At 43.9% G+C, this 26,091-nt stretch overlaps 1 protein-coding gene and 1 long non-coding RNA gene across 3 annotated transcripts in view; one reads left to right on the top strand and one right to left on the bottom strand.

The window, feature by feature from the left end:
* FSTL1 (follistatin like 1) overlaps window positions 1–25,867 on the bottom strand; it is a 54,727-nt gene extending 28,860 nt beyond the window's left edge. The window contains exons 1-2 of one of the 2 annotated variants that reach the window (XM_021070306.1): window positions 25,532–25,867; window positions 25,314–25,370 (exon numbers count right to left, since the gene is read on the bottom strand). In XM_021070306.1, the coding sequence (XP_020925965.1) occupies window positions 25,314–25,370; window positions 25,532–25,534 (60 nt within the window). In that variant the 5' untranslated portion in view covers window positions 25,535–25,867. The remainder of the gene's footprint in view (window positions 1–25,313; window positions 25,371–25,531) is intronic. The other variant, XM_021070307.1, reaches the window with a different exon arrangement.
* LOC110256418 lies at window positions 5,952–13,023 on the top strand. The gene is made up of 3 exons (XR_002337887.1): window positions 5,952–7,335; window positions 12,185–12,369; window positions 12,941–13,023. It is a non-coding gene; the product is annotated as an uncharacterized LOC110256418 (long non-coding RNA).

Below are 26,091 nucleotides of genomic sequence, written 5' to 3'. Positions count from 1 at the left end.
TTAAAAGTTAAAAAAAAAAAAAAACACAAAAAAACCCCCCATACACCTAAATCCCAATTCCCTCAACTAAAGAGGGGAGACAGCTCTAGGGCAGCTGTGGGAGAGTTCTGAGAGCCGGTTTTAGAAGTGTTCCCTGCAGTGCCGGCCACATCTGGACCAACATCCCCACACATTCCTGGCACTCCATCCCGAGCAGCCAACCCTCCACCTCCCCAGGCTTCCCCAGCCCCGAACCGAGTAGGATTCACATTCTTTGGACTTCTGAGTGGAATATAGGATTTATTCCCCTGCTTCAGTGGAAGTCAGAAGAGATATGGACACAGGCTAAGAATTACGAGTTCTCCTTTCCAGCCCTTTGGCCTGGGCTCTCTTGCATTTAGGTAGTCCCTGATATCACATACCTCCTAGGGAAGGAATCCTCTGTGACAGAGAACTTGGGGAATATTCTATGCCTCCATATCCTGAGCTGGGTAATGTTCCATGCCTCCATATCAGTGGCTCCTTTCTATCACCTCAGTTTGCATATGGCTCCCCCTAAAACTGAAAGGTAAGCCACACTCTCCAAGATGGTTCACATGACCTGGCCCTTATGCCCAACACTGTCATCTGTTTGGCCATGTTTAACCAGGTTTTTGGCATGTGGTTCAGTCTTCTTCCTCTCTTGGGTGACTATTGTTTACTTGGCCTTCTCGCCTCCAGGAACCCTCACTTCTCAGGTCCTCTGGCTACAGGCACTTCAGGAGGTGTCTGTGAGTAGAGTAGGTGGCCACCACAGAATAAAATAAAAGATATGGGGCTCCTGAGGTTCTACATTTTGAAATGAGAACTCATTACCCTTTGAAAACATCAACACCATGAGGTATTGTTAGCTGCTTCTTTAACCTTCAGATGAACAAAGAATGTCCCACAAGACCAACAACAAAAAAATAATTTCTCCATCTGGGAAGTCTGATATATTGCCTGGACTGTCCCAATTCTTCCTGTCCTTCAAGGCTTAAGTTACACCACGCCATCCTCAGTGACTTTTTCCTTTTGATTGGTATGAATGCCTCTTTCCTTCTCTGAACTATCATTCCCTGCTATGTGAACTTTTGATCACTTTTTAAAATTTTTAATTGTGCAGGTTTTGTCTTCCAAGTTGAACTATAAGTTCCTAAAGGACAAGGATTATGTTTTAGAATTCCATCATAGGTCCTGGCATAGTACTTTATGACAGTTAGGCAACCTTTGTTGAATGCATGAAAGGGGGACTAAACCTCACTACCCTCAGGACTTGGAGCAGGGGCAGAAAGACAGCCCCTGTGTCAGCTCCTCTCCTGGGGCTTCCCTCTTCCAGAACCAGGGTTTTTTGGGAAATACCCTAAAGTCCCCACTCTTTTCTATCAGGCCATGATTTTCACTAATTAGAGACTGTCTTAAACCCACAGAAATACACTGGGGTGGGTATGTGTGTGTGTGCGCGCGCATGTTGTGTGTGTGCTGATGAAGTGGACAAGAGAAAAATGGGGGACTGAAATGACTTTCAGTCATGTCCTTTGTCCACAATTAATATATAACCTAGCTGACATGCTGAGGGAGTGAGAATCCGGTGGAGGGAAGGTGGAAGATAGGGTAGTACGGGAAGGTGAGGATTCACTTCCCACTCTCCAGATGCAGAGGAAGGCAAAATTGGATGAGACTTCAGAGTGTAGGGTATAGGCCACTGAAGAGCAGCATGACACCTTGGTGGCCTATAAAAGGGAGAAGTGGAGATGAAGAGAAGCACATGAGAAAAGGCCAAGCAAAACTGTGAAAGTGGGCTTATTATCAAGGCAGGTTTGTGTTACCTCTTCTTAGGAACCCTGCTGTGATACTGCTCTATGAAGTAGAAGGGAAACAAGATGGTCAGTTTCCCTACATGAGAGAAAGATGCTTACTACCTTGTTCTACCCCTCCTCCACTCCCAGAATATTCCAGAGGTCTCCAGACACTCCCCTTTGGCTCATCCACTAGGCTGACCTTGCAGTGGGCTGGAATACACTGAAATATGAGTTGCCAGGGAAGGGCAAAGACTTAGCAGTGCAGAAGTGGTTTATTTCCCCTGGTGTCTAGGCACCTTAAAAGGAACTCTGATCTTGTGATCTCATCAAGAGCTGAGACCATTTGCCAGAATGAAGGGGGCAAGAGGGTTGGGGGACAGCAAGGAAGTCAGGGTTGACTGGAATGAAATGGAACAGAGACCCAGAAACTCAGCAAACAGGGCAGTGTGAGTTTCCTCTTTAAAGACATGGACAAAGCCCTGGATCTTTTGGGACAGTGTAGCTGAAAAGCATCTGTCAAATTTCCAGCATCCTGGTAATTATTCTCCAGCCCAAGGAATGCAGAAGGGGTTAAAACCCAGCAAGAACTCTGGGCTAAATGAAGTCTCCATATGTGTGGCTCGGTATGGTTCTAGGAGAAGCAGACAGATGTAATTAGAAGTTCTCAGACACTGTGTTGCCATGGCAACTGCCAGTGAGTCGGGGGAAGTAGGGGGAAAATGTGGAGTCCAAGGAATACAGTCTTCCAAGGAGGAAATGCCAGAGGCAGGTGGTGGTCATCACCCTCGGGCTCCAAAAGCAGGGTTTCTTTCTCCAGCCTACCTACTCCCAGATTCTTGAGGACCCTCCCTACTCAGTTCCTCTTCATCTTCACTTCCCACCACCCAGATGCACACCCGGAGCCACTCCACATGCAAATGAAGGGCTTCATTCAGATGGCAACCAAAGGAAGTTGGTTCTTGGAAGAGTTTGTACAAATGGTATTGTTCTCTGGGCAGTCTCTGGTCCCAGAAGCTTTTCTGAATTTGAGTCTGAGGATGAGTGAGGGAAGCTGCACCCTTAATGTATCTATCACTCTGGAGGCCAGCTCCTCTACGAGGCGGATACTGAATGCAAGCAGGGGTATGTGAACTTGAATGGGGGAACACCTACTCAGAGTAGGGCAATGGTATATTTTCTTAACCAAACTGGGACAATTTTGAGAGTAAAAGGGGAACTTTCAAAGAGATATACTTGGATAACAGGCATACAATGGTAATAACATGGTCACCTTAATTATTAGGCTGCCTAGGTACAAAATGCTTATTTTCATTTTATAATGTGGGCATTCTTACCTGATATCTGTGAGCCCCCAGAAACCCAGCTATAGATTTTGGGACTCAATTTTTCTAGGGCATAACTTAAGAAAGATAGAAACACAAAGAAAGTACTATATGGGGCGTGAACTGCCTCTTGTTGCTTTAATCTCTCATGATTGAAATGCCACATAAGAATATTCAAGGGGTTCTGCTGCAGATGAGACCACTTGTTACTTCAAAGTCTTGGTCATTACAAATCCTTCTCTACCTCTCTAAAGAGACAATCATTCATTTCATGCATCGTTGCCAAAGGGAGAGGGTTCTCAATGAATTTACAGCAATAATGTGGTCAATGGAGTGGGTTCATTCCACAGCAGTGAGACCTAATAAATCTCCCACTGGAGAGGGGAGGTTTCCAGAGGTGCATTCTTACACATTCCTTAACAACTGAACCAAAAATAGTGGCTCAGGGATCCTGTGGTCACAAAACTCAGGGTGAGGTCAGACTCTCTCCCAGGGAGCCTGCAGAAATGACTGTGTTTTAGGTACAATATAGCCAGCCTAGAAATTATGAGCATGTGGTTCAGCCACGACCTCAGTTAACAAAATTGTAGGATGTTTAAAGGGTAAGGCCCACCCAGGGTGCATCCGTTAGCATTTTCTCAGGGACTCTTAGAATCACAGCCATCTGGTCAGAGTTTCTGGCAGTTACTTGGCAACCACAGTTGGGAGCCACTGGGGCCAACACGCCTTATTTACCTGGACCTATACCCCAACAGGTCCTGGAAAATGGGTTGCAAATCTCTGAGCTTAATGTGGAGCTTCCCCAAGATTTTTGGTGGTAATGACAACCTTAATCATCAGTTAATGCTGTTGCTCTTTGCTGGGCAGGACTGTCAGGAAGTTTCAGCACCCACTGCATATCCCCTGGGTTTTAAGAGTCCAGTTTAAAGGAATGTTAATCTTTCTGGAACAAATTAAGAATTACATAAAAATCAACCCTTTTGAAAAAAGCTACACTGCAAACACAAGTTAGTGTGATTTCCTTATCACTGTCCAAAGCGGAATTGGATAAAACCCATTTTGGAGAAAGTAAGCAAATACGGGACAATCTTGCAACAAAACTCCAAACATCATGCTAGATGCTGGAGACTCAAGGAACAATAAAGCATGGTTCATATCCGAGGCTGCCGACAGTTTAGATGAGAAGATGGGGCATAAATACATGGAACTGAAAATAATAGAACAACATAACTTAGTAAGAGCTAACTCAAGACGATGTGTGGCTAAATCCAACATATGGCAGAGGGACAGTTGTCTAGAGCAGTGCTGTCCAACACAAATATAACAGTCTCATAGACAATTTAAAATTTTCTAGTAGCCACATTTTAAAAAGTAAAAAAAACAAAACAAAACAAAACAAAAAACACCACAGATAAAATGACTTGATTTGTTTTATTTAAGCTAATGTTGCCAAAAGATTACTATTACAGCTTGTAATCACTGAGACATTTTACACCCTTTTTTGTACACTGTCTTTGAAATTCGACATATATTTCACACTTACAGCACATTTTTTTAAAATATTTTTATTTCTATATATTTTTTTGCCACACCTACAGCATGTGGAAGTTCCTGGGTCAGGGATGGAATCTGAGCTACATCTGTGACCTACACAGCACAGCTGCAGCAACGTGAGATCCTTTAACCCACTGCACCAGGCCTGGGATTGAATCCATGCCTCAGCAGCAACCTGAGCCAGTGCAGTCAGATTCTTAACACCCTGCACCACAGCAGAAACTCCATACACTTAAAGCACATCTTAGTGGGACTGGCCACATTTCAAGTGCTCAAAAGTCACTTGTGCCTAATGGCTTTTCTTACTGAATATTAAGTTCTGAGTTTGGACACTTTATTGACAGCTGAATTAGGGAGGAGAATTTAGATAGATTAAGATTTTAACTTGGAATGTTTTAGATGTGGTATGTATAACTGAAGCTGACAGATACTATCTGATTACATGGGGAAGGCAGTGTTCTGGCCTGCATATCGGACCAGGAAACTGAAAGAATACCTAGTCCTTGGAAAAGAGACAGGCATCATGGTCACTTAAGCCTAATTCTGGCTCAGCTTTCAATGTCTGTGGACAAATCACTTCACCTTTATGGTCTCCTCTATAAGGAAGATAAAATGTTTGCCACCTCCTATCTTTAGGACTTCATATGGCTTATCTCATGAAACAATGCTAAGTGGCTAATTAAACTACATAGTTTGAGCCTTCTCTTAACTACTTAAATATAATTTGGGGGGAGGGCAGAAAAGTCCATGGACAACCTTCGCAATGAGGTGGACATTTTTTAAAACTCTTTTTTTCCTTTTTTGGCTCCACTGATACACTTACTCTGTTGCTGCCAGCTTTCAATATCACACACATACACACACACACACACACACACACACACACACACACACTTCTAGTGCCTTGAGATTAAAGTCAATGAAAACATGCACATTTTATTCTTCTTGAGACATTCCTGCCTTGCATTCTTTCCTTGGAGCAGTTGGGAAGTCACAGCTGGGGGGAAGGAGCTGTAAAGCCTACTTGTGGGGGCCAATCAGGCCTTAGCAGACAGGAGGCCCACCAGTGAGAATCTGCCAGGTATCCTGCTCCATCGTGGCAAAACTCTCTGTTTATGCAGAGATGAAAATCCTGAGACCCATAAATGTACCAACAATGCACAAAGACCTCCTTTTCTGTTCTTTTTGTTTTCACCAAGGACTGCATTAGAAACTCTACCCCAAAACCCACTAGCTTAGTTGCTACACACAGATTATCATTTGTGGTAAAAGCATTCCCAAATATTATGTGGCAGTATAGTTCTCAAAGCTCTGTTCCCCTTCATTTTTAACTGACTAAACACTAGAGGAATGTCACACAGTGAACTGACTCCACTGAAATGTGGAGCAATCTGTTCCAGAAGTCAGGAACTTGGTCTGCGGGTCAACTGCAGAAAAGCTTAGAGAGTAAGAATGCAGATAAGTGGGGTAGTCTGTTCCCTGGGACTCCACCCACTACTGATCACTGTGCCTCTAGTGGAACTTTCTCCAGGATAGAGCTTCTCTAAGGGCTAATGTGTAAATCCAGAGACACTGTTTTACCCATATTGGTGATATTACAGGTGCTGTTCAAATGAAACAGGAGAGGAATTCCCTGGTGGCCTAGTGGTGAAGGATTTGGCATTGTCATTGCTGTGGTTCCCTGGCATAGGAACTTCCACGTGCTTTAGGCATGGCCAAAAAATGAAAACAGGAGAAAGAACAAAAGCAGAAAGGATCCCCAAAAAGTAAAGATCTCAGCACATGGTGAGGTCAGAAGATAAAGTGACCAGAGGCTTTGGGGCAAAGAATCACCAATAACAGGAATTATTGCATTATTTTATATTTCTTGGGACATTTGCTTACTCTGGGAATGATGCCCAGTTAAATCAGAATTGCTGATCATGGAAATATAGAAAAAAAAATTTGCTATTCAGCTAGTGTATGCAAAAATTCCAACTTCACCTCGAGCTGAGAGAATCAGAATCCAGACGGCAGACTAAGCAAGCCCAGCATTATCATGTCCAAAGTTAAGCAAAGTGTTGGTGGGCTTGTGCTATCGACCACCTTGCCAGGTGTACATTAGAGCTGCAGAATCTGCCACAGAGATGACTGAGGTAGGCAAGATACTATGCATCTTTCTCATATTGCATATGAGATACTTGGGTGCATTGATCAATCCATCTGGCCAGTGGATTAATTAAAAAATTATTTATTGAGCACCTACTATATGCTAAGTTGAGTGCTAGGGAGTCATTGGTGAATAAGAAAGAAAAGGACTCTCATGGAGGAGTACATATTCTAGTGGGAAGACAGTAAACAGACAGAAATAACAAGATAATTTCAGATTGTGATGAATGTTTAGAAAAATATAGACTACATTTGACAGGAACCTGAAGAGAGGGCACCACTTAGATAGAGTGGTTAGGAAACGCTCTTTTGAGTTGAGGCCTTAGGAATGAATGGAGCAGTTCAGAGAGAATAAAAGTGTAATGGTTCTGAAGCAGGATGGAATTTGTCCTATTCTTGGAACAGGAAAAAGGCCAGTATGGCTGTGACACAGCACCTATCTGGGAGAGCAGTGAGTGTGAAGCTGGGAAGAGCAGGCAAGTATTGGAGCATGTAGGACCCTGTAGGCACTGGTAAGAAGTTTGTATTTTATTCTTAATAAGATGAGGGCTACTGGAGGGTTTTAGGTAGAAGAGGGGCATGATTATATATGTGTTTTAGCAAGATTACTCAGGCTGCTGTGCAAAGAAGTAAATGGAGAAAGCCCAGGGCAAAGGGGTAGAGGAGCTAGGGGGCTACTGCAGTAGTCCAAGCACAAAATGATGGTGGCTTGGACTAGGATAGTGGTGGTGGAGACAGAACAGTCAATGGAGAGGTGATATACTCTGACTGTAGAGCCGACAGAATTTGCTGATGGACTGACTAGGTATGGATAGGAAAAGTGAAGTCAAAAAGAAGATTCCTGCATACTTTAAGCTGATAACAAAAAATCCCAGCCAGTTCTAGGTAGGTACAGATATGGCCATGCAACGGTCAGTCCGGAGTCAAGCTCAAAAGAATATTCTGTCAGACTGGGCCTGGGGTCCAGATGAATCCCATGCACGTTTTTCAAGAAACTGATTTAGTTCAGGAAGTGAGTTCAGCAAGCTCCCTAAGACCTCGTGTCAGATGTAAACAGACTCTGCCTATGGAAATCTGTATAGAATTAACCCATGTTTCCAAACTGTTCCACTAGTCTTTAAGTATTTATGGTATTTTTTGAAATGATTTTCTGTGGGGAAATGTCTGGAAAACATAGCTTCTTACATTTTTCTCTTAGAGAAAAAAAAATAATGCACATGTATATTTTAAGGCTCTAAAATCTGACAATAAAAAAAACATTTAATCTAACATATATATTAATAATATTCAGTACACAGTTTGAGAAACATGGGTCTAGGCTCTGTATGTCTCTCCCTGTAGTTCTACTCTCCCCTGGAATTCAAGCAAAAATAAGAAAAATAGTAGCTACTGCTTACTGAGCACTTACCTTATATAGAATACTTGATATAATTATCTCTCTTGCTATATACACTACATACAAGTGCCTTTTTAATTTATAGCTTGTGCATTATCATTTGCTGTCACTGAGTTTTGCTTATAGACCATGCATTCACTAAACTAAAACAATTGCGTATCTTTTCCGATCATATGATTTAACAGTGTTCACTCACAGTATTTCCTCATGAAGCATTTAGGGGTTTTTTTTGGCCACACCCAGGGCATGCAGAAGTTCCTGGGCCAGGGACTGAATCTGCTCCACAGCAGTGACAATGCTGGATCCTTAACCCACTGAGCAACAAGGGAGCTCCCTCCCTATTCATTTAAGATAAAAACGAGACACTCTTTATCACCCCTTCTTCACTTCCTTACCCCATTACAGCTAACAGTGAGAGTTTCCACCCCCACCACTTCCCTCCTCTTCCTGTAGTTTCCTCCATCACTATCTCCCTTCTTCCTATTACTCTACCTATTTCTAAACTAGAAACTGCTTGAGAACAGTTCCCATGCTTTGAACACCCACCCTTGGGCTTAGAATCCTTTGTCTCCCTCATTCTCAAAGAGAACTTCACAACTTTCTGAATATAGCCTGGGAGATACACACACACACTCACACACACACACACACACACACACACACACACACACACACTCACTCCACCAATCTGGGCAGAGAAAAGACTTTCCTGGAGTTAAACAACAGGTCACTAGGGAATGAGGAGGTCTTTGCACTCCAGGCCACTGTAGTGTGAGTAATTACGGTCACTAAATGACAATGCCATTTACACTGGGCAAAATAATGACAGCATTACCTAGAAAAATAACCCAATCACAAACTGAAATATAGCCCTGGAGAGGAACCCAGCTTGCTCTGTAAACCAGACAGCAATTCGATGAAGCAACTTAAGCAGGAAATGAAGAGCCTTCTGTTTGATCAAATGTGTAAAGGGAATTTAGAGGGAAAATGCAATTACCTAAGCTGTCAAATGACCAACACAGCAGAGTTAGGAATCCTTAAGCGTTGGTTGTTCCTATGGGATTTTATATCACCTTCATGGTTTCTTTATTTTTATGTAAAAAGAAAAAGAGAGTGCCTAGATAGGGCATTAACAAACACACACAAAAAAACCCAATTTTTAATATAACTTCTTATCATCCAGGTTATATTATACACGTTCTTTCATGTAAAATAAAGAAAAACACAAAGACCCTTTTCAGTTGTAGTTCTCAGAGACAATGCTGTTAACTTTGTCCTTTAAACAATATGGCCCACAAGCAGTTTAGGAAATTTTATTAAAAAATAAGTCTGCAGTGAGTACTGAATTTATTATACCCAACATTTAGCAAAGACTTGAATGTCTGGCCTCTGCTCAAAACACTTCCCAACCCCAGTCCTCCTTCTAGTCCCATCCCCCAGGAAAGGAAATTGAGAAACCCCAACTGAACTCACACCTGAAGTGGATATCCTTGTGTGGGGGTTTTCTTTGATCATTAGCCAGCCCTTGGTGCCATGCAGAAAATTACTCTTTTGTTGAACACGATACAGACACCAATTAATGCATAAAGTGAAAGGCTTTACCCTTAAAATAAATAGCTAAACCAGGAAATCTGCTTCTCTGCATGTGGCTGTTGGCAAGGCCAAGGCCACACAGGCTAAGAAAGGAAAGAAAATAGAAAATGCCACGGCCAGAAGACTAGAGGCAGGATGGGAAGAATAAAGCACAAATGAACAGATTTCTGAAAGATCCTTAGGACTCAGGAGAAGTCAGGCGAAGTTCCTGCTTCTGATGCAGACCTCAGCCTGCTGGAATTAATTGTAGCATTGTAATTACAGCATATGGTGAAGACCCAAGGATGGGAATGCCTTTGGAAAAGGGAAGCTGAGCGTTCTGTGCATTTGTGAATTCTGCCTCCATTCCAAAGCAGATTCTGTGAGCTGGGCTGGGCCACCCAGAAGCCGCACCTGGGTCTTCCTGATAGGGACCCTGACAAAGAAGGGAACTCAGGGATGTCTGAGTCCCGGCTCAGTGTGGGTATCTGGCTCTCCTTCAAACACTTTTACCTCCTCTAATAGAAATTCCACACCTGTCAGTTTCACACGAAGGGCTAGATGAGCCAGGTGAACTGGTGAGTCACCAGGAATTTCTCTGAACTGTCTTTAAGTTCTCCATCCATTTTATTTTTCTCCGTTGCAAACGTTATGCCATAAATTTGGGTCCTTCTCCATAACTGCAACTATGCCTAATTAGCCCAACACTGACAGAAACTAGTAGGACATGCTAGCTATGGGATTTGAGAGGAAAAACATACTTCCTATTCATGGAGTGAGGTAGAAAATGAACGAATGAATGAGTGAAATACGTCAACTAAGTTAATGTTCATTAACAAGCAAACTTCACAACCACAGAAATAGGCACTGATCTATATCCCTAGGCATAGAAATAAATCGGGACAGTATAACAGAAGTTAAATACCAAACTAGATTAAATTCAACTATCCAATTAAGGGAAATTTCATAACATATATGCTTCTCTTCATTAGTTTCCACAGGAATTTGTTTTTGTGAGGGAATATCTTTGAGCTAAAGGTAGATGGTCATATTCTCCAAGTAGTGAAACCTAAGTCAATTAAGTAGTAAAATTTATGTGCGTGTCTGTGTATAGTCTATCCTGGAACACAGCCAGTTTGACTTCAATTCTGACACTATACAAGTGGCCTTATTAGGAAGGTGGCAGACAGCATTGGGCTGGCCTCCCATTCAGAACCTGGAGTCACCACAATCTGGCACACTGTTATTGTCTAGAGGGATTCTAGAACCAGAGTGCAGCTAAGGTACTGAGCATTTTTTCTCCCCCTGGCCGCACCTGTAGCATTCCAGGGATGGAATCTAAGCTGCAGGTCCAACCAAAACCATAGCTGTAGCAACACCGGCTCCTTAATCCACTGAGCTGGGCTGGAGCTCAAACCCGCACCTCAGCAGTGACCCAAGCCGCTTCAGAGACAATGCTGGGTCCTTAACCCACTGTGACACAGCAGGAACTCCAAGGTACTGAGCATTTTTAAGCAGGACTAAAACACGTCCATTGGCCTCTGCTTCCTTCCTGCGCTCACCATTTCAAGTCACTTGATTTCACCACTGAGTTTTCAAAGGCCAAAGAGCAGTGCCCTCAGCTGTAACAAGAGCCCTGCACTGATTTAGAGAGGGCTTAGGGACCAGGGCAGGAACTTCATCAGTTCCTTTTGAGGAAACCCAGGATCCTGGTCATGGGCCAGGCAACATGTTGAGAAGGCAAGAAAGGTTCCGGAAAACAAAATTAGGGTCCAGGCAACATTTTCAGACAACTATTTTTGAAAGCCACTTGAATACTAAATCATTATTTTGAAAAGAAAATGTGAGCATTTACAAAAGTCAGAGGAAAGTCTTGTGTTTGGGTGTTTTTAGAAGGTCGATAAAAGCTCAAGTTGCATACTTGGGAATTTTTGGGATGCTTTCTTTCTTTTTTCTTTTTTAAAAAGATTCTTTGCTCAACCCCAAGAGGACCCAGCATCCTTCCTTCCTTGCCCAGTGTTGTGCAGGAGCTGCTTTCTAAAGTGGAAAATCAAGTGATTCCTTTCTGCAGAATAAATATCTGTTGGAATTCCTGGGAATGAAGGCTGTTCAGGTGCCACTTACATTTTACTCAATCTATGTAGGAGGAAGTAAGGGACAAGGAATGTCCCTTGCTTTTACTCATTCCCTTTTCCCATTCCTGGGTCAGCTTCTCTTTCAAACTGTTCCTCCTTGGGCCATCAGTTAAGATAAGAGCCAATCAAATATTCTAACTCCATTAAATACACTACTTTGACAATCCAACCCCAAATAAATGCCTGTTTCCTTTCCTATGGATAGGACCTCAGAGCTGAGTTTGAGAGCTCACCTACTCTAGCCCCCATGTTTTGCAGATGAGGGATCCAGTGACTTGTCCAAGCTCACTCCACCATGAATGGCATGAAGCTTGCTACCTGGGTGCTACCATCTGTCCTTGGTTCACTGCAGCCCATCTCTGGCAACAAGAGGAGGCTTGCTGGAAGCCGGCTCACCTCAGGGAGCTCTATAAACTCAGCCACAGCTTCAGCCACCACTGCAGGTATAGTCTCAACTCTGAACCTCTCAAGACAGCTGGACCTGACAGCCTCATAAATTCATTCACCTGCTTCTTATATGTGCGGCTCAGGCCAGTCCCCAGAGACAGTGGAAGTCTAGCTAAGAAAAAGAGGGCAGGGGGCAGGGATGAGTGAAGAGAGACAACCCAAGTCAGAGCTGCAGAACTGTGCAGATTGTGCTGAAAAGGCTCACTGCCAAGCAGACACTGTCTAGACTTTAACTGGCCTCTCCAGAGGGGGGTGTGGGGAGGAGGGGGAACAAGGCCGGAAAGCCTGCCTGCTTTTTGTTCAGCTAATGCAAACACATGACACAACCTCTGACAGGCTCCAGGCTGGGAGTTCACTCCAAGATAGTTCTTCCTCGGGGCTGGAATTCAGCTGTGGGCTGAGGGAAGCTGTGCTAATCCAGCAATCAGGGAGAAGCTAGGAATGTTTTTCTCAATCCCTGGGGAATCATAGTTCCCAAACTAGATTGAGTTGGGCCAAGAGCCAAAAGTAGCACATTTGTGGGTGCACAAGAACAGATTTTAAAAATTTCCATTTGTATCATTTTAGGTAATCCATGAGGAAAATCCACAAAAATACAGAACTGGCTTTGGATGGAGGCCTGCTATGAAAACTTTCTAAGACTCTGAATGATATCAATTTACAAAATGTACAGAGGAGAAATGGCAACCATGGTCCAATAAGCATCATGTATCTGCAAGAAAATGGGTTTGGGGAGCTCTGCATATCAGTTAGGAAAAAGGCGGTCCTCCTTATGGGTGGGCAGACAAGCCCCAGAGCAGAGCACAGAGACTGGCAAGCAGAGTACAGGATGGAGAGAGCCCAATTTGCCCCCTTGGCCAGCCATGCTTGTGCAGTAGACAGTCTGAGCAACCAAACCCAGACACTTAGCTGGAGTCTTAGAGCTGTCCTGCAATGCGGTCTTATTCAATATGGAACAGTTGTAAATACATCTGAAGGATAAAGAAACTGCTTAAAGCATCTCCTGAGTCACTGACCATTACGCATCAAGTGCTCTAATGGAACAACTATACTTCAATGTGGGTCAAAGAAGCACCTGGACATGAGCCAAGCTGAGGCCATGCCCATGTCTACGTGGCCAGAATCACCATGACCAGGCCTGGAGTACTGATCCAGGCACTTACAGCTGTTAGAGCACGAAGTTAAAGGGCAGCTGTTTTTGAGACCATGTTAACTTGAGAAAAGCTCCTTGCTTGTTTTCAAAGTCACTTTCAGGAATAAGACTCGGTAAACTGGCACAACATGGGAAATCAACTATCTTTAATAGAACATTTAAAAAATTTAAAAAAGGAAATAAGATTTAGTGAACCTTTGAAGTCCTGGGTTTGTATCCTGGCTTTACTATTTACTAGGTGGCTGATTTGGGGTAACTGAATCCTCTAAGCCATGGCTTCTCTGCCGATAAATGAAGATTATAGTAATTGCATCAGTGGGTTGTGATAATTAGATAAGATAAGGCTCTTTCCCTCTCCTCCCCACTGTTGTCTGGCTAATACCACTCATAGTTGGGGCTCAGCTTGGGGACACTCCCTCTTGGAGGCCTTCCTGAAACCCCAAGTGCCAGGTTAGGCTGTCAGCCCTGTCCTAGCCCTTACTGTGCTGGATAATTCTGAGCCCCTCCGTGTCCAGTCTGCCTCCCCACCCCACCCCCAAACTGCAAGCTCCTTGGGGACAGGGTCTGTGTCTGAGTCACTAGCACTAACTCAGTGCCTGACAGAGAACAGGTTTGTGATACATTTTTACTTTCTGTCCTTCAGTAGGAGGAAATGTTACTTAGTCCCAGAGGGGTGAAGCAAAATAATGCATCAAGACTTTGTGCAGCTTTCTCTCTGCATGAAATGTGAACCTGGTGCTCTGTGCATGTTTTGGCAGTTCCCAAAGGCAGCCCAAACACTCCGGATGACCTCTGTGTAATGGTGGACAGAGATGAGAAGGAAGAGGCAAGACAAGAAAGTAGAGGGGGAAAGATGAAGACAGCAACACGGGGAGCAATAAAGAGATCAGGCTCTGGGGCCTGGGAATCTGCGGCCACGTGAGACTGCAGTGAGGGCTGGCTGCCAGACGCAGCAGTGCCCAGCAGAGGACTCAAGTTTGTGTGCAAAACACCCTAAGCGTTGCCTTGGTTCCCAAACGGACAAATCAGCCTGCTCCAGGAGTACTTCTCACTCTGTCTTTGAGAGAAGGTATTTAATTTTCAAACAGTGAAAGCAAAGGGTTCTTTTCCTTTGCCTGACCATATTTTCTACCCCAAATTTAGAATTCATGGCCCAGGAACAGGCTATGCTACAGGGACTATAGCACGAATATATGAAAAAGACTATCCCACAAAAAATCTAAGGTATCTGTAAGAAGGGAGGACACAGGAGAAAAACTGTCTGGGAAAATTCCAGAAGAGTTTCACTACCTCCCTTTTTTGCCGTTTCTTATTCTTCTTCCCTTTCTAGTATTCTGCCCTGTTTATTCAGTCTTCAGGGAGAATCTATGCTGGTTGACACAGCCCATTGCCTGCCCACAGGAGGCACTTAAGGAGTCCTTAGCTTTTTCCCTGAGGAATGACAGAGCTGTGGCTTCACAGAGGAAATGCTGAAAGGCAAGATTGGCTCAGTAGGGCAAGGGTTCCGATATGAATTTTGGGTGTCAAAGCAGCCACTGAAGTAAATAATCCAGCTGTCTTTTAAAAGATGATCTTTAACTTCTGGAAAGAGTACAAGAGGCAAGAGGAGTCCTGCCAGCCATAAGCATGTGAGTGTGAGTGTGTGTGCACACATGCGCGCATACACACACACACACCATGACTTTTGAAGCTTTTCCAATAAACAGGGACACCACAAAAGTGATAATAATAGCTCACATTTACTGCGATCTGTGTGCCAAACTCTTCTAATTGCTTTACATGGAATAGCTCATCTGCTTCTCACAGCTAACCTATGGGGTACATATTCCATATTAAGCCCATTTTACAGACCCAGAGACGTTAAGTAACTTCTCTAAGACCATAGGGCTAATAAGGGCTACATTAGGATTTAAACTCAGGTAATGTAGCTTCAAGGCTTGGGCATTGCACCATTACACTCTACTTCCTCCCAAGGATAAATCAGTAAAAAGAATAACGACCTGAGTCAGTGCACAAGTTGTACAAATACAGACAATGTCCAGTGCGTGTTAATGTGTAAATTGAAAACTCCCTCATTGACATCATTAAAGGGTCAAAAACATTGTCAGTGTCCAGTGGGGACTGGTAAGAGACACTTCATTTTCTCAGGTGTTTGGTGTTGACTGCAGAGTATGAGTAGAAGAAACCTTTACCATTATCTAAACCTGGACATCCCTTACTTGGATTGACAAGTAAGAGAGAGAGTCATTATTCCCATTTTACAAATGAGGAAAGTGAGCTCAGGGAGGTTAAGGAACTTGCTCATGGTTTCACAACTTGACAAAGCCAGAATTCAAACCTGGTCCACTACCCTAAAGCCCTTGCTCTCAACTGAAGCTGCAAGTCAGAGACAGTAAGTGGCCACACCTGTGCGGCATATGAAGTTCCTGGGCCAGGGACTGAATCCAAGCAGCAGCTGTGACCAATGCCACAGCTTTAACAGCACCATATCCTTAATCCACTGCACGAGCTGGGGATGGAACCCACGCCTCAGCAGCAACCTGAGCCACTGCACAGACAATGCAGTATCCTTAACCCACTGCACCACAGTGGAAAATCCTAGCTAAGTGGTTTTAAAAAGATAATATTGGCAAGAAAAGGGAAAAGCAGGACTTCTAAGTCAAGGACTCTGATTATTTTATAACGTTCTTCTTATTAATATGGAGGTTCTATGAAGAAGGTAAGACACGCAGATATAGCAAGGGAAGAGAAGGAAGAAAGGAACTCTTTCTGGAGTGGAGGTTGAGTGACATAAACATGGAAAATGGAAGAAAAGCTCCAGCACTCCAGGAATAGACACGATTTCAGATGGAGTTCCACACAGAAAGCTGCCACCTATTGGACAGACTGGTCAAAGTGGCCAAGGTAAACAAGCTTGAAAATGGCCCCAGCAGCTCAATTAGAGCCTGTCAAATTCTGAAAGGGCATGCATCCCACAGCTGCATGTTAGGATTTCTGCACCAGCTGTAAGACGTGAGGAAGGGGATGATGATTTCTGTGAATGCTATGGATTTGGTCCCCTAATGGCCAGGTCCATTGGTGCTGCACAGTAGCTATGATAGTAGCTGCTCATCCAGAATAAGGACCATTACGGTACTGCTTTTATTTATTTATTTTTATTATTATTATTATTATTTGTCTTTTTGCCTTTTCTAGGGCTGTTCCCGCAGCATATGGAGGTTCCCAGGCTAGGGGTCTAATCAGAGCTGTAGCCACCGGCCTATGCCAGAGCCACAGCAACTTGGGATCCAAGCCATGTCTTCGACCTACACCACAGCTCACGGCAACGCCGGATCATCAGCCCACTGAGCAAGGCCAGGGATCGAACCCACAACCTCATCGTTCCTAGTCGGATTCGTTAACCACTGAGCCATGATGGGAACTCCACGGTACTTTTAGTTTCACACTATTCTTTTTTGGGGGGTCTTTTTGTCTTTTCTAAGGCCACACCCATGGCATATGGAGGTTCTCAGGCTAGGGGTCCAATCAGAGCTGTAACCGCCAGCCTATGGCACAGGCACAGCAACGCAGGATCCAAGCCGTGTCTGCAACCTACACCACAGCTCACGGCCATGCTGAGATCCTTAACCCACTGAGTGAGTCCAGGGATCGAACCTGCAACCTCATGGTTCCTAGTCGGATTCATTAACCACTGAGCCACAACGGGAACTCGTTTCACACTATTCTTAATAGCAGCATATGTGCAGAGTGACTGGCATAAAACGCCTGGCACTGTTGTAGATCAATACATTGCATTCATTTACTATCACTGAAGGAGAGAATTATAGATTGTGGGGGAAAAGACAAATTTCTTTTTTCTTTTTCTTTGGCCACCGAGCGTCATATGGAGTTCCAGGGCCAGGGATCAGATCCAAGCTGCAGTTGAGACCTACTCTGCAGCTGTGTCAGTGCTGGATCCTTTAACCCACTGTGCTAGGCTAGGGACTGAACCTGTGTCCTGGCAGTGCAGAGAAGCCGTGATCCTGTTTCACCACACTGGGAACTCTAGAAAAGATAAATTTCACCTCAGATGCAGGATTACAGGATTTTAAATCTTGAACATAATAAAAAGTAATAAAAAGAGAAAGAGAGACATTTTCCTCACCTCAAGCCAATTCAAGCCAATATCCCATGTCATGCATATGTATCAACTGGGCCTGTGACATGTCATGCTTTTGCCATGTGTCACAAGACTAGTTTTGGCAACAGCTTAGTTGGTCACAGTGTCTGAGATTACACAGGAAACATTTTAAAGGTCATAAATTTAGACAACCCTGGGAATAGCTTGTTGGTAATGGCTTCCAAATGAGCATATAAAAAGTCTGTGAAGAGATTACATGGAAACCTCCAACCACAGCAGAAAATGCAGATTTATAGAATATATTTTGTACTCCAACTACCCAAGAGCTTTCTATTAGTAGGTTATTGCTAGAGCGCTGCTAATGCAGAAGCTGCTATGACAGCAGCAGCTCTTAGTTCCAAGAGCAACTATTTACTCCACCAGAAGAGCCAAGAAAATTCTCATATTTTTGTTGATGGTCAACATTAGTGAGTTTGGCTTATGTTTTTAAATGTTCAGATTCAGCTGCAGAACTTAGAAGCTTGGGAGTTCACATGGTGGCTCAGAGGAAACAGATCTGACTAGTATCCATGAGGATGCAGGTTCAATCCCTGGTTCCGCTCATTGGGTTAAGGATCTGATGTTGCTCTGAGCTGTGGTATAGGTCAAAGATGTGGCTCGGATCCTGTGTTGCTGTGGCTGTGGTGTAGACCGGCAGCTGCAGCTCCAATTCAACCCCTAGCCTAGGAACCTCCATTTGCCACCAGAGCAACCCTAAAAAGAAAAAAGAACTTAGAAGTTTGAGCCAGGAACAAAGTGCTGTTTTCTTGACATTTTCATCCAGTTGCTACCCCCATTCTGTCACCTATTACCCCATGCTATCTTTGTTTTATATAGTCCCAAACTCTGCCTCTAGTAATCTTAATTTTGGCTAAGGATATACCAATGTTTATCAAATTGAATTGACTTTTCCAGAAAAATGGCAAATGTCTTTTTTTCTGACACAGATTGCTAGTGGCTACCATTGCTGAGAAGGATTTTCTAACCTCTCCAGGTCAGAATTCTAGAACTGATCAGCCATGTCTGTCATGGGTAAGAGAGAGGGTAGTGGTGATATGCATGATGTATTTGTTCCATTTCTGCAGGTGCATAGTGTTTGGAGGTATTCATTTTCATTGGCTATAGTGTCTAGTAACACATCTGAAAATGATTTTGATAACTTTTCTGAAAGGAGGGATGAAGGGCTAGTTTATCGTTAGGTGGTGGAATTATGGTCATTATTCTTTATTCTAGTTTTTCTATATTTTCTAGGCTTTTTATGAACATGTTTTTTTTCCATATTTTATCAGAAAATAACACTAACTTTTTAATTTAAATAAAATAGCAAGAGTTCCTGCTGTGGCACAGTGGGTTAAAAATCTGACTGCAGCGGCTCGGGTTGCTGTGGAGATGCAGGTTCAGTCCCTAGCCCAGCGCACTGGGTTTAAGGATCTGGCATTGCCACAGCTGCGTGGGGTTCGGATTCAATCCCTAGCCTGGGAACTTGCATATGGTGTGGGTGCAGCCATAAAATTTTTTTAAAAATAGCATATATTAGGAGGATAATTTCCTTGAAAAAGGTGAGATGTCACAGAATCCTTGTGATGGCTTTTAAGACATCTTGTCATGCTTCTCTATAAATTTTTACACAGTTGTAGGATAGGGTTTTGTAATGGGGGATTTCTACTTTTAAATTAAATCATAATCATTTGCCAGAGCTTTAAATTTCTTATAAAACTAACTTTTAGTGTCATATATTGCTGTTAACTTTGAACTCTTCTCCTATTGTTAGAAATGGAGTAGGTTTTAAGTTTTTAGCGTTCATAAATAACGTGATAGGCATTTTATGTAGTCTCTTTAAAAGTAATAATGACAAGGGAAAAGTGGTCAAATAGAATTATTTGAGTTTCTTTCCTTGATTTAATTCCTCAATGTAGATTATCTTGAGCCCTAGAATATTCATTTGTAAGAGTCAAGTCAGCTCTCCCAAAGCTGATCCAAACTTTGCTAAAATAAATTCATGTCAACAAAGACTGTATTTAACTGTGTTTACTACATTTTTGTATCCAGCAAGGAAAATAATTTTCTACTGCAAGCACAATTAACTATAAGTTAAAATGCTTAAAAGAATATCCGAATTGCAAGTCTCATATGGAGAGGGTTCATTTACTTTTTCATTAATTATTAAAGGTTCATTATTGTTAAAACATAAATTAATAGTCTGCCAAATGTTAGTGGGGCCAGACATCAAGAGCTTGGACTAATTAAATGACAACGATCTTCAAGTGATCAAACATAACCTTGATCATATCTGTTCCTCACTTTTTCCATTGTAACTGCACACCCTGAATTCATAGCCTCCCTACTATGAATTCATAGCACCAGCCCTCTCAGGCTTGATTGCCTGGTGGCTGCATGGGTATATCCATATGTAAAAGCTCATCAAGCTATACATTAAAGATTTGTGCACTGTACTAATGTAAAAGAACTTTAAAAATGACAGGAAGTCCTATGTTGATGTAAAAAAAGCAATAATGATAATTGTGAAGATATTTGTTCATCATGTAGTTATAATATTATATATTATAGCTGCCACATTTTATTTTATTTTTATTATTTTTTGTCTTTTCTAGGACCACCCCTGCGGCACATGGGGGCTCCCAGGCTAGGGGTCCAATCAGAGCTGCAGCCACCGGCCTATGCCACAGCCACAGCAATGTGGGATCCGAATCGAGTCTGCAACCTACACCACAGCTCATGGCAACGCTGGATCCCTAATCCACTGAGCAAGGCCAGGGATCAAACCTGCAACCTCAGGGTTCCTAGTCGGACTCGCTAACTGCTGAGCCACGACAGGAACTCCAACTGCCACATTTTAAATCTAATGGCCCACTGTTAGATTATAAACAAGCCAAGGTTACAGACAATGTCGTGCACTTCATCCATGACTGCCCTCTGTGTAGGGCATGCTCAACCTGCAGCAGGGAATAGTGCCTGATGGGTACCATGAGGGGAAGGCCTGAGGAACACAGCCCATGCCAATGTCACAGGGGACAGATGACGCCCCCTTAGAAAAAAGTATGCATTTGACCTGTAGGACATCAGTCACCTAGCTTACCAAATGAACCCATCTAAGTCTAAGCTGTTTTTCTATCCTATAATATCTGGCATCCTTAAGCTAATAGTATGTGTAGCTACTAGGGGGAATTTCTGTTTGAATGTCTGTCCACTTATTAGGAGTAGGAAAAAGACACCATATTTTCAATTCTCCATGTGCGACCACTGGCATTTACAGCTAATCCTTTATTTTCTCTGTTCTCCTGAAAACATGTCCCTTCCTGCCTCACTGACTTTGAAGACTTTATTTTCTTCTTTGGGACATAGCAGCCCATGCCCCCCACGTCATAGCTCCTCTCAAATGCATTCTCCTCTCAAATGCATTCCTCTGAGCCTGAGAATGGACTCTTGTTTTCCCTTACCCAATCCACAGACTTCTAGGGGAATCGTGACATGTCCTTTCCAAAGACATTTTCAATATCCAGGACCTCAGTTTGCAGGGTGCTTATCTATCTGGTTTGGCTCTTCAGCAGAGTTTCTGATATAACATCCCAACATCTAACAATGGTCTCCAGAATCACAGCAAGGAGTTTATTTGCCAAAGGATAAAGAAACAAGAGACTATTTTAGTGGTTAATGTACAAGATGGATATTAAAATCCTAGTTTTGCGGTAATTTCAAGAAGCAGAGGATGTGGGGAAAATCAAGGAAAAATGTGGCAAAAAATCACAGTCTAGGCCTGCCTGGATCCACTGTTGGAATGATTTTAAAGAATACAGAGGAGATCCCATATCAGCTAATAATACCCCTTGTGGTTGATTAACTGTATGTTGATAACAGGGTATAAATTAGGTTAAGAAATCTGGCTTCAGAGAGACAATGCTCTAATAATCTTCTTGCATATCTGCATGATGTTATTGTTCTTGCTACTACTATTTTAAGTGATGCACTCACAGTTTGTGGGTTAAGTATTCCCCTACTGGAATGAGCATTCTGATTTGTGAATTAAGTCCCCTGCACTTGTGACTTAATCGTGATGAATTTATATACCTGGGATGTTGGAAATCAGAGGGCCAGCAGAGACAACCACCAAGGGAAAGTGGAGTATGCTTGGGAACTTGCCAAGACTGTCTTTTGGAAGCAGGCTGTTGGACCATGGAGTGTCCTCCAGCCTGTGTGTTAAGAGCAGACTCAGACCCACCTACTGAAACACAAGAGCACATGCCTTGAGAACACCTGGGTTCTCAACTTCCAGCCTCCACTACCCAAACCTCTCAGGAAACTGTAGAAATTCTCGATGGGAGGCAGATGGGTGGCAGATGGGTGAGGGAGAATGAGCAGGCCCACATAGCCCCCTCCCAACAGAATCTGAAAAGAGGTAGCTTGCTCTGTTGTGGCCACCCCCATTCCTCATCCATACTAGATGGTAATATATGATTATTAAGAGATATGAGCCAACACCCCCTCTCAGGCAGAGACTCTAAAGAGCATATGGGTGTGAGCTATGGTAGATGGGACAGAATTTTGATGGAGGCTGTTTGGAATATTAAAACAAAAATAAAGAGATGAAGCAATCAAAAAAGCACCCCCGAGGGGCCAAGTAAGTAAGAGACCACGGAAAACATTCAAAATATAATACTTTCCCTAATGAGATTTACTAATATTTTCTTAAATCTAACCAAACAAGATTTACATACTGGCATTAATAATGATGACAACAACCTTTTCTCAAGTTTGGGACACCTCTGATTCTAGAGGTCTACTACTATTCCAAAGGCTTGGCTTCCTCAAATATCAACATCATTTGTTGTGCTATGATATTCTTTTAAAACATGCTGAACTAAATCCTCGGAGTTCCCGTTGTGGCACAGTGGTTAGTGAATCCCATCAGGAACCAAGAAGTTGCAGGTTCGATCCCTGGCCTCTCTCAGTGGGTTGAGGATCCTGCTTTGCCATGAGCTGTGGTGTAGGTCGCAAACGCAGCTCAGATCTGGTGTTGCTGTGGCTGTGGTGTAGGCCAGCGGCTACAGCTCCAATTAGACCCCTGGCCTGGGAACCTCCACATGCTGCGGGTACAGCCCTAGAAAAGACAAAAAAACAAAAAACAAAAAAACAAACATGCTGAACTAAATCCTTGTGCTTGTGTTATATTAAAGCAAAAAGCACCAAAATAAACTTTGTTTTTTAAATTTCATCTTAAAAGTTCAATAGGTATTTGTAAATTTTAGCCCTAAAGTCTACTAAAGCGGATTCATGTCAATAAAGACAGTAAATACCATTATTTGGTTTTATTTGCTATATGTTGTGATAGCTAATACGGGGAAAAAAAAATTCTCCTGCAAGCACTATCACCCACATGATAAAATACTTAGAGTAATATCCAAATTGCTAGGGCTAATTTACCTTTTCATGAATAATTAAAGGCATATTATTATTAAAATATGGATTAAAACTTGCCAAATGTTACCAGTGTCAGACACCAAGAGATTGAATTAAAAAAATAATCCTTAATAATCTGGAGTCAAGAAATGAAACCTACATTGTTCCAACTCTGCACATATCCTGAGTTCACAGCCTTCTTTCTGCACCACTCCCTCAGTTTTCATGCCTCAGCACTTCTTGATTTCCCCTCTTTCGCCACGGATTTTGCCTGGGAATTCTGGGAGAGTACTCTGCTCTACCTCAAGCAGGAAATTGCTGTTGGGAGAACTTCCTATGAGGGTTAAGCTTTTCCCTGCAATGCACTGGGGGGAGGGGGTGTAGTGCAAAGGGCTTCAGAGAATAGATCCAGACCCTGGGCCACACCACCTTGTGGTGAGTGAACCAACAGCCTCCTCATTCCTCACATTTGCCTTCCAGTTCACAGAGCGATTTCACACACTAGCTGGCAATTCCTAAATCTCAGTAAAACAAACCAGGGATTCACCTCATCCATCAATGGACTGCATCTGCCTTTTGAGGGCAATAGGAGGGATGGAAGGGTGTCTCCTAAGCCGGGATAAATCAGCCAGTGAAGAAGGCTCTGCCCTCAAACTCAAACCCTGGAAAACAAAATGCATTAGAAGCAGATCTGGAGTTCAAGATGAGCTCCACCAGGATTCAGATCCTTCCCCAGAACTAACCAGGTGTGTGATCTTAGGCAGGTTACCTAATCTCCCTAAACCTGTTTCTTCCTCTGTAAAATGTGGATAATAAAATTGACCCTACGAGTTTCTGCGAAGCTTTAAAAGAAATGATGCATGCAACCCAGCCGATGTCTGCTATGTAAGAAGTACATAGTAGATATGAAGCCTTTGTGCGAGGTAGTGTTTAAGAGCCTGGGGTTTGATGCCAGACTGTGTTCAAATCTCACTCCTACCATTTAACAACTTAGGACACTAGAGAAATTATGTGACCTTTCTGATTCAGTTTCCTCATCATTCAAACGGAGTTTTATTACAACACAAAGTAGATATCCAAAAAAAAAATTAGCTCTTTTTAATTTCATTGTGAGTAAAAACAGCTAGTGTTTCCAGCTCAACCAACAATGTAGCAGTGAATTTAATGAGAGTTCAGTATAATGTGCATTTTTTAACATTGTGAAAACCTAGCAGGCTTTTATGACTTTTCTGGGCAGTCAAGCTGTGATACTAAGGGTGGGGCTAAACTGTAATATAAAGAAAAAAATTCAAAGAGGGAGAATAACCACCCACCAGGGAGCTATTTCTTTTGTAATGTACATTCCATTTCTTCTCCCTCATGCTTTTTAATTCCTTCCACATTTCCTGCCATAATTATCAAATGTTTGGTTTCTGACCTCACTTTTCTGGAGACTAGAGCCCAGGGAATTTAGAATTGTTTATTTTCTGTCCATAAACCTTTGAGTTAATGGAGGGGCTTGTGAGTGAAGGGTTTGTTGGTTTGTTTGTAGTGTCTCAGGAAGGTCACTTGAGTCGAAAAGAAAACATTACCAAAAAAGCGCTGAAATACTTTGACTGGAAAAGCAGAGCCCTCAAAAAGCAGAGTAATGGATCGCTCATACTCGCACAACATTAATTTTAGAAAAAATTGAGATTTTAAAAGGCCATTATTTGGCTCTGACAATAACACAAAATCCGAGGGCACTTTACAAAGAAAAAAAAATCTTACTTCATATAAGAGAAAAAAAAACTTGCCCTCTAAAAGATGAATCTCTAGCGAGCCCACCCCCGCCCCCCCACTCCAGGAGACAGACTCTAAAGGGAAAAGTCTTCGACTCGTCTCAATTTCCTCTTAAGTGAAGGAAAGAACTCAGGCGCCTTTTTGAACTCCGCTCGCACTCTTGTCGCCGCCTCCGTCCCAATCCGCCCAGCTCGTCCTCTCTCCCTCTCCCCACTCTCCCTCCATATTAGCCGCCGTGGGGCTCCCGCTTACGGCCCAAACTACTTTGCCTGATTTTAAGGTTTAAGTTTCCTAAGTAGCGTTTATGCTCTGAGCGCCCCCCTCACCCGGCGGATGGAAACTCCCAGTCCCACCCGGGGAGAGCATCCCGAGAACGCAAGCACAGCCCGCGCAACCCGCAGACCCCAGTGGCCCCTGAGCCTGAGTTCGGACCTCTTCCGAAGCTCACCTACCTCGGCGTGGACCCAGGCGACCGCCACCAGCGCGAGCGCGAGCCAGCGTGTCCACATCTGCGGAAGAGAGAAGAGCGAGACTGAAGGCACCGGGCCCCATGCCGACCCCGGAAACTTCCTCGGGTCCCAAAGGCTCGCCCCCTCCGCCCGGCAGCCCTCGGCCACCCAGAGGGGTCGGGCCAGTGAGCTCGGCTCCGCGCCGCACACCCTCCTCTCACCATGGTCCCGTCGCGGTCTCTGGAGGGCGCGGGGCAGGGAGGCTGCAACGAGCTCTAAGGGAAGGTGGGAGCTTCGCGGATCGCCAGCCTCAGAGGAAATCCGACCTGGGCTCGCCGCCCCTTAAGACCCCTCCTTCCCGGACTGCCTGCCCCCCAGCTCCTCCCCATTCTCCTCCCCCTTCTGCTGCAGCGGCCCCCGCGGCTCCCGGCTCCGCTCCCTCTTCCCAACCCCTTGCTACCGGGAGCCCGTGAGCGCCTTGGCGCCACCGAACCCTTCTTCCCGCCAGACCCCTAGCTTAGCACCTCTTCGGCCCCCAGGACTTAGAGGCAGAGGCAGAGGGAGGTGTCCCGGGAGACGCTGCAACAAAGGCGGAGGAGGTGTGTTTGGGGGGGGGGGGGGAGAGCCAAAACCTCACTCCCGGGAGAGGCCGCTGGCTTGCGGCATCTCGGGAGGGCTGCGGGCGCGGGCTGCGGCGGTGACCAGGTGGGGCGGTGCCTCCGGGGGTCCGGCATCGACTGGGGCGGTAACCTGGGGGAAAAGGCCCTGCAGCCTGGGGAAC

This window comes from Sus scrofa, chromosome 13 (assembly GCF_000003025.6).
Source record: "Sus scrofa isolate TJ Tabasco breed Duroc chromosome 13, Sscrofa11.1, whole genome shotgun sequence".
Classification (NCBI taxonomy): domain Eukaryota; kingdom Metazoa; phylum Chordata; class Mammalia; order Artiodactyla; family Suidae; genus Sus; species Sus scrofa.
This window is presented reverse-complemented; position numbering and strand designations above follow the sequence as displayed.